This window comes from Peromyscus eremicus, chromosome 8b (assembly GCF_949786415.1).
Source record: "Peromyscus eremicus chromosome 8b, PerEre_H2_v1, whole genome shotgun sequence".
Lineage (NCBI taxonomy): Eukaryota > Metazoa > Chordata > Mammalia > Rodentia > Cricetidae > Peromyscus > Peromyscus eremicus.
The window spans coordinates 1,367,852-1,381,997 of NC_081424.1; the positions used below are offsets into that span (position 1 = coordinate 1,367,852).

At 36.0% G+C, this 14,146-nt stretch overlaps 1 protein-coding gene across 3 annotated transcripts in view; it reads right to left on the minus strand.

The window, feature by feature from the left end:
* Ascc3 (activating signal cointegrator 1 complex subunit 3) overlaps positions 1-14,146 on the minus strand; it is a 342,822-nt gene that overhangs the window by 251,240 nt on the left and 77,436 nt on the right. For all 3 annotated transcript variants that reach the window (XM_059272425.1, XM_059272426.1, XM_059272427.1), the window contains exons 5-8: positions 11,773-11,893; positions 2,281-2,488; positions 1,515-1,656; positions 464-589 (exon numbers count right to left, since the gene is read on the minus strand). In XM_059272425.1, coding sequence (XP_059128408.1) covers positions 464-589; positions 1,515-1,656; positions 2,281-2,488; positions 11,773-11,893 — 597 coding nt within the window. The remainder of the gene's footprint in view (positions 1-463; positions 590-1,514; positions 1,657-2,280; positions 2,489-11,772; positions 11,894-14,146) is intronic.

Below are 14,146 nucleotides of genomic sequence, written 5' to 3' on the forward strand. Positions count from 1 at the left end.
ACCTCGCTTTTTGGGGCCCATCCCCTATGGTGAGATGCCTTGCTCAGCCTTGATGCAGTGGGGAGGGGCTTGGTCCTGCCTCAACTGAATGTACCAGGCTTTGCTGACTCCCCATGGGAGCCCTTATCTTTTCGGTGGAGGTGATGGGGGAAGTGGGTCTGGGTAGGGGGGTAAGGCTAGTGGGGAGCGGTAGGAGAGATGAGAGGGGGATCTGTGGTTGGTATGTAAAATGAGTAAAAAATTTTCTTAAATAAATTTTTAAAAAAAGGTAGCTGAAGTGACCAAAACGAACACAAGATAAACAAATGCAAAGCTAAGGCATATATGAAAGTGTTTCATGTATGAAGAAAGGCATGTACCAGTTTTCACCATTTACACTCCAACAGCCTACTTCTTAAGCAACCAGTTATTCATATCACTAGACTGGCCAATTGCAACTTCTATACGCAAAAGCTCATCTTACCTCATCCAAATCTTGGATATAAACTGGCTTTTCCTCAAAGCCAACTGGCATTGGTTCACTATAAGGGATCCGTACTTCTTCATATAACTTGGTATTCTCTCTTTGAATTCCTTCTGGTAAAATCATCTATAAGCATCAAAAATAAAATTCCAATAATAAAAGATAAAAAACAACTGCTCGGGTAAGATTTTAATTAAATTAGAGACAATGAGAAAATGTTACTGGTTTTATGACATAGTACTGGCAAATAAATCCAGCTAATATAAAGGAAATCTAAATAAAAGAAAAATAAACATGAACCACACCCACAAAGCATTCAGGAGTGTGAAGGCCCAAATTACTCAGGGTCTGAGAATCTGAGCTTGCTTTACCCAGCAGGGCTGCATAAGGGGATGATTTGACCACAGGCATGGTTACCAGGTGTTTGGAAGGGTCTACACTTGGCTGTGCCCTGTGCTTTGATTTAGCAAGGGGGAGGGCTTTTGCCCCACCCCTTGGCACTGTTATAAAAAGCCCTTTTGAATAAACTTCTGGGCAGCTGGGTATTGACCCAGGTCCTCTCAAAGCTATCCTGTGTTTCTATCTTTCCTCTAATCAACTAGGTCTCTCTTCCTATCTCTCTCCTCCTCATAGAAACCCTGGTAAAGGTGGGAGCTGGCCTCCTACACAGGAGTTAGGTATCTCACAGGATACACAGAGCACAGTATGTTGATGAACTTAAAGTACACACCAGCTAGACAGTATTCTTGAGGACAATTGTACTCTCATAACCAGAAAGTATGTAATACAGTGTAAGTTTAGTCAGTGATTGATACAATGGATACTCATGAATAAAACTGAAACAATCAAAAAATTTAAATATGTTCTGAATACAGAATATATTTAAGGAACTTAAGATACAATGCAATATCCCATTTTTACTACTACTTTAACATATAATTTAACGTATTGTATCCACAGGTAATACATTCAAGGACATGAGGAAAAATCTATGCAGGCATTTCCTCAGAAAATACCTGTTTCCAAAAGTGGTTACATCACAGTGACATACCTTGGCACCAGCAATAAATGCTGATGTTTCTCGGGCCTCAGCCTGGGAATCATAAACATGGGGATAACGGATTTTTTCAACCTCCGTGTCTCTATGCCTGCCCAGAATTGGAGCACTTCTAGCATTTAGAAGTGCCTGTTCTCTATAAATAAATAAAAAAGGCCATATTTGACATTATTCTTTTTAAAATGAAGTCACATACTAAAACAAGGCCATTATGATTGCTATTTCAGGTACTCCCATTAAAAACCCAGAATTTCAGGAGAAGTAAATAGGTTTTAAGTATCCAATTGCTAAGTTTACACAATTGTTAGTAAGGATGGCTTGCTATTTTATAACTGTAATTTTGCTACTGTTATGAATAGTAATTTAAATAATTTTGGAGATAGAGGTTTGCAAATCGGTTGGGACCCACAAGTTGAGAACTGTTGATTTAAATGAATATATCAATCATTTTCATTTTCCAACTTTTAAGTAACAAAGAAATAAAGCATCATTAAATTGAAAAAGGAAACATGTAAAACTATATCCACGTAGCCTTCATGTAACTTAACTGAAAAGCATACTTAGACTAGCCCACCCCTGTAAAGAAAATGTCTTACTTTTGTGAAAATAACTAAGACTTATTCTAATTAAAGAGTGACTGCTATATTTCATCATAGAACACAAGGTTATAAGAGAATCACTAAGTTAATAAAAAACCTAAAGAACATATCACAGGTAAAAATCGCACCCTTGAGTGTTTTCAGCATCTGACTTTTACTACCTGTGTATCCGGAGTTCCTTAGGATCAAAGGACAGAAGTCCTTCCCCAGGAACTTCCCCGTCTTCTCCAGCCTTTTTTTCTCGTCTGGCAATTCTCTTTTCTTCACGGCGAAATTGTTTCATTAACTGTTTTTCTTGTTCAGATTGAATAGTAACTTGACATCCATAATTAGGCTTATTATTCTCTCCTAAAAATTTTTTACAACTATCTGTGAAATAATTAAAAAATACAATGAATTATAAATCTCAGACATGACTTGACCTTTATGAAAACCATTTGGCCACTACAAAAACATAACAGAATCCAATTCTCTAAGAATTCACTTTTTATAGCTGGTTTACTCAATTACATTTTTTTTTTCTTTTGGTTTTTCGAGACAGGGTTTCTCTGTGTAGCTTTGCGCCTTTTCCTGGATCTCACTTGGTAGCCCAGGCTGGCCTCGAACTCACAGAGATCCACCTGGCTCTGCCTCCCGAGTGCTGGGATTAAAGGAGTGCGCCACCACCACCCGGCTCAATTACATATTTTAAGAGTAGTCTTAAAAACATGATATCTACACAGTATTGCATAGTAACTTAAGAAAAATCAGCAAAAGATTCTTCTTAATAATTTAATACTGTAATGAAACTGGGATCATATAAATTTGATATAACATCAGAACTGCAAAAATTAAATTTCATAATTTTATAATAATTTGTTCATGATTTCAAATATATAATTATCAATTTTAGTTTCACTTACCATTTGTGTGATAAAATAGCAATCTGTTATATATTAAATACAACTTTCCTCTAAGTACTTAGCCTTGCTATACTAGGTTATTATATATTTACTACTTTTCATACTCAGGATCTATCCATAGACAATGGTCAAAACAACAATATTGTCCATCTTTTTACAGAAATGCAGGAGAAATAGATCAACCAAAACTCATAAAGTTTGTTCATAATGTATGAGTGAGGTTTGTATTAGTCACCTCAATATATAGGATGTTTTTCCAACAGGATTGCCTTTCGTGTTTAATTAAACTCTTTCCAAGTATCTTACAGTCCTAAAGGAGCTAACAGAACTACCACTAAAAGAAGTCAAAGTCAATAGGCATTTACAATATTGAGGACTCAGCACAACGAGGCTAGGAAGATAATATTGAATGAGACTTGGTCTATACTCTGAACAGAGTACAGGCACAGGTTATTTTATCAAATGGCAAAATTCAAAACAGAACAGGGAAGGTATAAACAAAGCACCAAGAAAGTAAGATGCAGTTCAAATTCATTCTTAGTCAAATCTTGAAACTTCACAGATACTGCATCCTTATACGACTTAACAGTAAGCCATTTAATTCTCAATCACATGAAATAAAATCCTATAATGTGGCTTTATTAACATTAAAAAGGAAAGTATGTTTCAAAAGTATTAATTAAGAATTTGATCTATATAAGCTGAAATTTTATGGCTCTAACCAAAAATATTTTATTTGTCTTATATATCTTACTTTCTATGTAATATAACAGTTTATAATTAGCTTTCAATGACAAAAAAATTCAGATTCTGAAAGCTCTCACACATACTGAGAACCAGAAGAAAAGTGAAGTTGTCTAAAAATAAACAATCAGCAAGATAGAGATGAAGAAGGATGTTTCAAGAATGTGAAAAATGCCCTCCTCTTACCAAAGATGACTACTAAAACACTTTAAAGTGTGAAACTATACTTTAGATAATGTAATAAATGTTATGTACTAGTGTAATTAATATTTTATGTGAACTTGATAGTAACAAAATACTGTTATATATATACTTGTCATCCAAAGAAAAAAACTAAAATTGTAAGAAAATATATGTAACTCATTGAAAATTTATAAATTATCAATCAACATTTACTACAAATCTGTAAAACTGAACACAATAAATGATAATAATGATTTCTTTAAGTAAGTTTTAAATGTTTAAATGCATTATTTTTTGGGTTGTGCTATCTGTGAAGACTGACAAGTAGAAACAAAATAAATAATCATAATAACAACTATCACATACAATGTTGCTCAAGAATAAAATAGAAGTTTATGTTTTGTTTTGTTTTGTTTGGTTTTTTTTTGGTTTTTTGAGACAGGGTTTCTCTGTGTAGCTTTGTGCCTTTCCTGGAACTCATTTGGTAGCCCAGGCTGGCCTTGAACTCACAGAGATCCGCCTGGCTCTGCCTCTCGAGTGCTGGGATTAAAGGCGTGCACCACCACCGCCCGGCAGAAGTTTATGTTTTAATACAATCATATTATGCTAGAAAAGAATCTTGTATAATCTTCAAAGAATTGCCGTGGTCACGTGAGAGGAACAGCAGAGAGCAAATGAATGCAAGGCACTGATGTGTGAACTGCAGATACCCAAGGACCCAAGGGCTTTGGCTCCAGAATGCCTCTTGCTACTGCTGTGCCTTTACATGTTTGCTTCTGCCATTTTTCTCTGGTATCTAAATCTAACATGATGTGAATGGCTGTGGTAGGATCCCCATTGCCTTTAATGTAGTGATTATCTCATGGAAATATCCCTGTTATAATGGGCATTTTTACCTACAAATTATTATAAAAATGATTTCTTAAGCTATACTGTTTAAGTGAAGTTATAATTTTATACAATAATAGTATTAGTTCAAATAGAATTTTGATGATTAAGGGTTTCTAACAAATATAGCAAGAGATTATGACAGAGGTTAGTTTAGTGGGATAATACAAGTAAAGACAGGATAAAGTGTTGCCCTTGCCCGTGGTAGAGTAGGGGCTGTAGAAGATAAAAAAATAAGAACAAGAAAGTGTCACACAGCTGGGACACTTTCTCTTGAAGAGCCATACAGACTATGATTTAGGTTAATGATTAAGGAAAACAATTGAGTCTCAGAGGCTAGACTAGCTCAAGTTCTTTTAATCTTAATGCTGGGACATGTGTTCATGAGTTTTGGTGTGCATCATCACTGAAACAGAGTTTTAAATAATGACTTAAGGTTAGGTTAAGATGTTTTTGTTAATGGCTTTGAGGTAAAAAATCTTGAGAAACAATTTGAAGTTTAGAAAGACACACTTTTAATAGTTGAGTGAGGGACTCACTGAGATCAGGGAACAAAAACAATGGCAGCCTGGCTACAGCTGGCTGACATACCTTTCTTGCCTGGATGAGCTGGTGATCAAAGGTGATGATTAATTCCTTTTACCCATTTCTGCCCTCAGTTCCCTGATATGATTTAATAAAAAACTGTTGATGAGTCGGTATGCATGCTGAGGACTTAAAAGTGGAAATGACTGCTTTTCACATATAAATGTTTAGATTTTTGAATTTTTTATAAGAGTACCTTTAGAGATGAGTAACAAAATGATAGATCCTTTCTTTGTAACAGCAAAATGTAGTCTGCCAGTAAAAGAATTGGCTGAGAAAAATACCTTGCTTGCTTACACTTATATAAACTATAAGGGAAAAAAATATAGTGAGAAGAAAGTCATCAGGAAAGAGAAAGAAGGGAAACATCAGGGTAGAAGAACAGAACAGAAGAAGAACAGAGGAGAACAAGCAATGGAAAGAATAATAAAATGAACTAAGCTTTGGCCCTTAGAAAAGTCCTCATGTGTCTGCCTGTCCAGTAGTTCGCCTACTCTGTATCTCCTTTTCAGTTTCGCTGATCTGCTGAAGGCTTGCTATTCATTAGCACCCTAGGTGGGATCCTGACATGTCGGAAATGTGTGCATGTGTATGTGTGTGTGTCTGTCTGTCTGTCTTTCCCTTTTTTTTCCATCCCCACAGAATTAAGTTTTACTCCCTCAGATAGTAAGTCAATTGAGTGGTTAGTCCACTGACTCTGGCTCCCCTTCAATAACCAAGCTGCTGTAGGCTGGTCTTTCCAGCAGCAAAGAGTCACAAAACAACATATACTAACTTAATCTACATTTTAGATATATCTTTTTTAATTTTTAAAAATTTTCACATAATATATTCATTATATTCTTTGCCCTCCCCCATCTTCTCCCACATACCCCCTTATAACCAACTTCATACTCTTTCTCTCTCATTAAGAAAATAAAAATAACAAAAATCAAGCCTTAAAGAAATAATTAAATTCGCAGCTGTCCTCATGGTAGAGGCCTGTCACTTCTCAGCCACCTTACATTTCCTGGTTAGATTGAAGATAGATTAGGGTACATGTTTATCTTGATTAAGGCGCAAAGCTACACAGAGAAACCCTGTCTCGAAAAACCAAAAAAAAAAAAAAAAACAGTAGCAAAACCAAAAAAATTCAAATTCACTTCTGAAGTTACAATACTAAATGAAAATAAGCCATTCTATCTTTATGGTGATTTCAGAAAACAAAAAATAAAATCAAACAAAAACAAACAAACAAAAAAATAGGTGGATATGGTTAGTAACCTTCTCAGTAAGATAGTTTAATAATGAAAAAGTATGATTTGGTACTCAGAATCCTTGGAGTATATAAATGTAAAGCATATTTAAATACAGAAATGAATGTTAACAGTAGTGAAATTATTAGAATAAAAGACCTTGCCGGGCGGTGATGGCGCACGCCTTTAATCCCAGCACTCGGGAGGCAGAGCCAGGCGGATCTCTGTGAGTTTGAGGCCAGCTACACAGAGAAACCCTGTCTCGAAAAACCAAAAAAAAAAAAAAAAAAAAAAAAAAAAGAATGAAAGATCTTGTCTTCAAAGTATTTCCATAACCTCCAAGAACTTTTTAAAACTACATTTATTTATTTGTGTATAGGGTGTGAGTGTGTGCGCGCGCGGGAGCGCAATGTATACATGATTGCCAGAAGACAACTTATAGAAGTCAGTTCTCTCCTTTGACCACATGATCCAGATAATCAACTCAGGTTGTCAAGTTTGATAGCAAACACATCTACTGCTAAAACATTTGCTGGTCCCAATTAATTAAAAAATTTTAAGAAAAATACTCTCTCATGCAATATGAAACAAGAGTCTACAAAAAACAAACAAAAAAAAACTTTAAGAATATAAAAGTTTCCCAATGGCCAGGCCACTGGAGAGCAGGTCCTTCTCCTTACCAGCTGCAAAAGCAGCACCCCCTCAGCTTCCCACCTCCTGGGAAAACTGGCCCCAGTGGCATGGACCTAGTAGAGTTATCCCCAAGACCTTCCATTGCCCTTGAAAAACTGCCCTCCCCCTTGTGGCTGCCACAATCTAGTAACTGACCCTGCACTCGGAAGAGCTGGCCCCACCCCTCACCATCTATGCAGGAGAGCTGACCCTGAATCTTGCCTGAAGGGAGTGGTCCCTGTGGAGGCACAGACTAACCAACTCAACTACCACCCAGACCCACATCCAGGACTTTGAGTTGGCCCACCTAAACATCTACCTCATCTATGAGCTGCTGGAGCACCTAAAGGGACTGGTCCTGTGGAGTGACAGCCAAGATATCTGAGAGAAGTTTTGGTGAGGGTCCAGTATTGATGGTGTACCAGAAGCCAGAGGCTTTGAACCAGACCAACAACTCACTGCAATGAACATTTGCAAGAAAAGCTGTTTGAGCAAAGGGGTGTACTGTATAATACACTGCAGCTCCTAAGGCCACTACAACAAATGAGTATGTAATGGAGAGGCAGAAAAGACAGAGGAATGTAGTGTTTTGTTTTGTTTTTCCTTTCTTTCCTTCCTTTTATAATTTTCTTTGGTGGGGACACAGGATACAAGGGTGGAGCATGGACATGGAAGGACTGGGAAATTTGTGAGACTGGGGTGCATGAAGAATCAATAAAAAATGTTAATAAAAAAGAATAAGCACGTTAAAGCTTTTTGTTCAAATAAACAAAACTTTTAAGAGTATAGTTAGTCATAAATAGAAGCAACACTAACAGCAATCCAATATAGAATAAAGTAAAGGCCATTTGAGAAGAGTAGAAAACATTTCGGGTCAGAGATATCTCAAATATACTTTTGAACAATTTAAATTTAGTTTGGAGGCTAGGAATAAAGCTCCTCAGTAAACTTCTTGCCAAGCATGTGGGAGGCCCTAAGTTCAATTTCTAGCACTGGAAAAAATAATATTTAGTGTTGATTAAAAAGTATATTGCTTCTGTGCTATCATTATAGAACAAAATATGTAAAATGAGAATAAAACATGAGCATAAATGGGATTACTAACTCATCTTTGACACATTACAGCTTTTAAAAACTGTAATCCCAAAAAGTGTTGGTAGCTACATTTAAAAGACTAACCAAGATAACACAAACTTTTCAGAACTTATAAATTTCAGGATTGAGCTATGAACTTAATCCATTACTTATGGTAGAAACAAACTATTTACAAACAAACAGAGTTTAACTGTTCTTAAAACCTGCTGGTTTCCTCCAATGTGTCTTCCAGTGGTATGGGTGGAATTCCTGTGGAGCAGGGCAATGAGGAACTAGCTGCCCCAAGTATTTGAAGAGCTCGGAACCCCATAAAAAGACCAGATTGCTGAATTTCAAATGTCTAAGTTTCTAACTATCTTTTTTTGCATTTAAAAAATTTATTGCAAAGTATATTCCTTAGTTCCAAACATAATGGTAGTTGGTTAAATTACTTCTCTCCACTCAAATCAATGTTTCCAAAATTGAAGCATTAGCAGCCTTTTGAAAGAACTGAAAAGGCATAAATGAAACACGACTTACAAAGTTAAGGATAAAATACACTGGCTCCTTGGTTTATTTTTTGTGGAAATTTATTCATTACATGTCAAAATGGTTAGAGCCACTCTGGGTGAACTCAGGCTGCACAGTACACCGAGGAGCTGTCTACAATTTACCAATGCAGATCTTACATTCAAGGCCAGCATGGAGAATCCGAACACCACCTTTGCAGTCTTATAATTACAGATGTGCTTCCTTAACTTCCCGTAAGGCACTGCAGGAGAATTTTTGCAAATATATTCTCTTTCTTTTAGAACAAAATTCTACATTAGAAGCAGTGGCAGTTTTATAAAAACAGTCCACTGTAAAAACTTTTGGAGTGCTTCATAAAGTCTGAACTATGTTTAGTGCAAAAACTAAATTTTCATCCAGTTATTAATATAGTAGAAATAAATTTTCTCAAATGGGGTTAGATTGAGGTGGAAATTCTGTAGTTTTCTTTTATTATGGATACAAACCACTTATTCTCTACAAGAAATACTAAAGGTAACAAATTTTCAAAACTTGTGAGATCTGCTTTATATAAAACACCTACAAGTTTAAATGTATTTCTCATATAGCAATAAAAATCCCACCTCTAAATTAGCTATTACTTGGTTATGGGTGTCAAGAAACCATTTACTGCTCAAAATATTACCCCTTATAAAGCCTTAAAAGTGTATTTGTGAAATGTTGATTTTGATGTAAACCTTGTAATAGTTTAAATTTAAAGATTTAAATTAAATAGTTTCCCATTTTCAATGCCACCTAAATATGTATTGATCCAATCTAGGAAGTTAAATCAATATAAAAGTGAAAGTTCACAGTTTTACTTCACATAAATGTCTTTGGCCTTGATTTTTACTGTTTTGTGGGTGTCTTAGTTGGGTTTTCACTGCTGTGAAGAGACACCATGACCACTGCAACTCTTATAAATAAAAACATTTAATTGGGGTGGCTCACTTACAGTTTCAGAGGTTCAGTCCATTAACATCAGGACTGGGAGCTTGAGAGCCTGCAGGTAGACGTGGTGCTGGAACTGAGAGTCCTACATCTTGACTCAGAGGCAAGAGGAAGTCAAATGACTCACTGGGTGGTAAGTATCCTGAACCTTCTAATCTCAAAATCTGCCCCACAGTGACAGATTTCCTCCAACAAGGCCATACCAACTCCAACAAAGCCACATCTAATAGTGCCACTCCCTATGAGCTTAGGGGGGCCAATTACAATCAAACTACCACAGTGGGTAAATTCAAATCTAAGCATAGAATTTAAATCTAACCAAGCCCAGAATCAGTTTTTCCAACCCCTACTTAGACCATTATAGTAACCTGCTGATGGACTGAGGTTTCATAGCTTAAATCCTGTACCATTGGGAACTCAGTCAGAGTTGCAGAAAAGGACTTCAGCAAACAGTTTTTGTTGCTGCTACTACAAAATACTGCTTAAGCAAACACCAAAAATCCAATGTAACAGAAATCTGCCTAAATACTCTTATTGCTAACGGTGAATGGGTGATATCTAAGATGCATGATTATGTATTTACTGCAAGAAAGAGAGGAGTATATGAATGCCAGAGGAGACCAAGTTTCTAACAATCATAATGCAATCCCAGCCTTCTAAGAACATTTATGAGGATTAGAGAAAATTCCTAAGTAATTTGGATTTAAACCAAGGCTGTTTTCATCAGGCCCTTTTAGTGCCATCACCAGAAAAAAAAAAAAAAAAAAAAATGACCTAAATAGAAAGCAAGCACAGAAAAGTCAATATAGATAAATATTAAAAGTATGTAATTCCATATGCTCTTATGATTTAAAAAAAATCCAATTAATAAAGCTAGCAAGGTAAAATTGACTAAAAGTCTCAAAAAATTTCATCTTCATTTTGCTATCCGAAACCTGAGTCTGACAGCCCTGTGGTAAGATATCTCAGGTAGCTTTTATTTTATTATTTTGTTTCTTCTCCAACTGTCTCTAATCTGGGGTTGGTTTAAATACATACAATACTGGTATTCCAGGTGTCCTATTTTCTAAGTGTGATAGTAACATAGCAGTTGTGAAGGTGACCGTCATTGTTCTTAACTGTACACGTAAGAGTTTACAGGGCATTATCATGAGGTGTTAAATAAAAGGCTTAAATGGTATTCTTGTTATCTCTTCCCCCTCTTTCTCTTTCTCTTCCCCTCCTTCCATCCCTCCTTCCCTCTCTCCATGTGCGTGCATGTGTGCATGTGTGTGTGTGTATAAAACAAACAATGGAATAATATTTTAATGAGTAGTGAAACTACCTAAGTGCATGCCAAGTATTTGCTGTATTATAATTTATCTTTCAGGTTTGAAAATTTTCAAAATCAAGTCAGAGGCAAACTGTAACACTCCCGGGCACACAGTAAATAATACACATATCCACACTTTTGAAAATCTTCCATATTGTTTAACATGTCACCAAAAAAAGATGCTATGCCCAAACACTAATATACCCTATTTGTGTCTCTTATGTATGTTCCACGATCTGCCATGTCTCAATTTTATATAAAAGAATGGCATCAGTAATACTACAAACCAAAGGACAAAGAAAGCACAATTATATTTAAAAGGTTTGTTAACCAACAAATCTCCTTTTAAAAAGTTTATTTATTCTTGAATTTCATAGAGCTATAAAGAAATATGATCTTGTCAGGGCCCCATTTCTCTCCTCCAACTTCCCCCATAGCCTTCCAAACACAACCCACCTCCAAACTTCATGTTTTTCAGATAACTCACTAAGTCCAGTAAATACTGCCCCTATGTACATGGGTTTTTCTTATGAATTACAATTACTACAAGACTTTTACCTTGAAGAGCCTGGAACTTATAATCAGTTGAGGAATTAAGAAATCGATCTACAATTGTAATTCTGTTCTGGAGGAGCTTCTCAATGAGATCAAGTCCTTCAGGTCCCAGCAATTCAAAAAGCTTTAAAAGAAAATAACAAAATGAACTTTTATATATTAAAATCCCTTGCAAAAAAATAATGAGGTCAAGCTAGTCATATGCAGTACACAATATTTTAAAAAGTAATTTGTAGAAGAAAATTCTTTATCTACTATGATAAAGAACATCCAGTACTTTTATAAATACTACTTATGATAATATAATATAATAAAGATCATTATTCTTTTTTAAAAACAATTATAATTGGAATACATAACTTCATCCCAGAATAAACTGTTATTCTTAGTTTTCTCTAGTATAAACAAAAGAAATTCTAAAATTTAATTTACTTTTCAACATTTTTCTGGCTTTTACAAAGACTGTAAGTTACTAGCTACCTAAAAGCTTACTATGACAGCTGTCATCTCATAAAGTTAAAAAAAGATTAGAACATTTTAATCAATCATGATTAGCTATGAAAGCTTACAGATATTTACAGAATAAATCTGAAATCTAAAACACAGTTCAGAAAAGTTCTCATTCATATATTACTTTCCTATGCAGGAGCTGTCAAAGATTAAGTTGGTTTCAGTCATGGAAGAAGAAGAAAGGTTAGAATTCAGAGCCTTCAACTAGTTCACTATATAGTATGCCTCTTCTAGAAAGGATTCAGGCTTCCTCAAGTATGAGCTGAAATGACATACATATACTACTTCTTTTTCAAAAATGTTACACTGTGCACTCCCATGTGAGAAAGTCAAATTAACGAAAAAATTTTGTTGTTATAGAATCCATACACAAAATCATAAGACAAAACTCATATTGAGTATATATGATTTATTAACTAAAAAATATTTTGTTGTTTAATAGTTATATAAGCAAAAGGAAAATAAGATGAATTATGAAGAATGATCCTGTCTTACCAACTCTAAAGGTATCTACAGTATACAAACATTATATATCAAAACTATTAGCAGCAATCCTATAAGAAGATCTGGCCTAACAAACATTTCAAATTCAAGTAATAATATTATTAGATTTTACAAAACCTAAACTTACGAAATTTATATAAATTATCCAAGGTTATACAGATAAGAGAAAAGCAAAGTTTGAAATGATAACTATATGAATCTAAATATGAGTAGAATATTTGACAGAAAACTATTGTGATATGCAAAGAACAGAGATACACTGTTCAACTAGTAGGGTCTAGAGGACTATGTCTAAATCACAGAACTAAGGGGTGAGCACAGGTTTCAGGTCAGCCTAGATTACATAGCCAGGTCCCCTCATCAGAAAAAAGATGAGGGTTTTTGTTGTTGATGAAGACATACTGAAGTTAAACCTCCTTCAAATGCTAAGATTTTTAAAACCTTAAGGGCTATCTAGACATCTCAAAAATGGTTAACATATGACAAGAATAAGAAATACAACTAAATCCCCATAATAAGTCTAAGTAACTGAAAGAAATACTGACATGAGAAAAGCTAAAGACAAACAAACAATCAGGAAAAAATTAACGGGGGTGGAAGGAGAAGAGGAAGGAGAGAAAACAGCAAGCAATCGGGCTGAAATAAATGAATAAACAAATAAATAAAATAAAAATTAACACAGGATCCTGTCACCTGATCCCAGGCCAGCATCCTGAACACCAGGTAAGATCACCCCCAAGCCTGCTGTTGCCTGCCCAGCATAACGCCAACTGCCCCTCATCTCCTCTTCATCACTTCCTGGTCCACATCTCTGGATGAAGCTTCCTCTTTCACCACAGGACAGAACAGCATCCTGAACCCCAGGTAATACTGCCTCCAAACCTGCTCAAGCTGGCCAGAAATAACTCCAATACCCACCTCCTCTCCTCATTACCATAGACCAGTCTACACCTGTGGCAGAAACCTTCCTTCCCATCAGAGGCCAGCTCCCTGAAAACCAGGTAGGCCACCACCCTAATGAACCCCCACTTGCTCCTCCCAGCATAACCCCAAGTGCTTCTCCTCTCCTTGTCACCACATCCCAGCCCACACCTTGGGTAGAAGGCCAGATCCTGATCCCCAAAGGCCAGACCACGACGCTGAACCCTAAAGACTAGGCCAACTCTATGAAACCAGGCAGAAGCCTCCTACCCACCAGAAGCAAGGCCAGCATCTGAACCCCAGAGAACCCTGGGCCAGATCAGAGGTCACACACAACATAACCAGAATATCAGCCCCAAACTTAGGCAGCAGCCCCCATCTGGACCAGAGACTATCCAGGCCATCAGAAGTCCAGCCACCAATATGGGCAGAAACCCCCTAT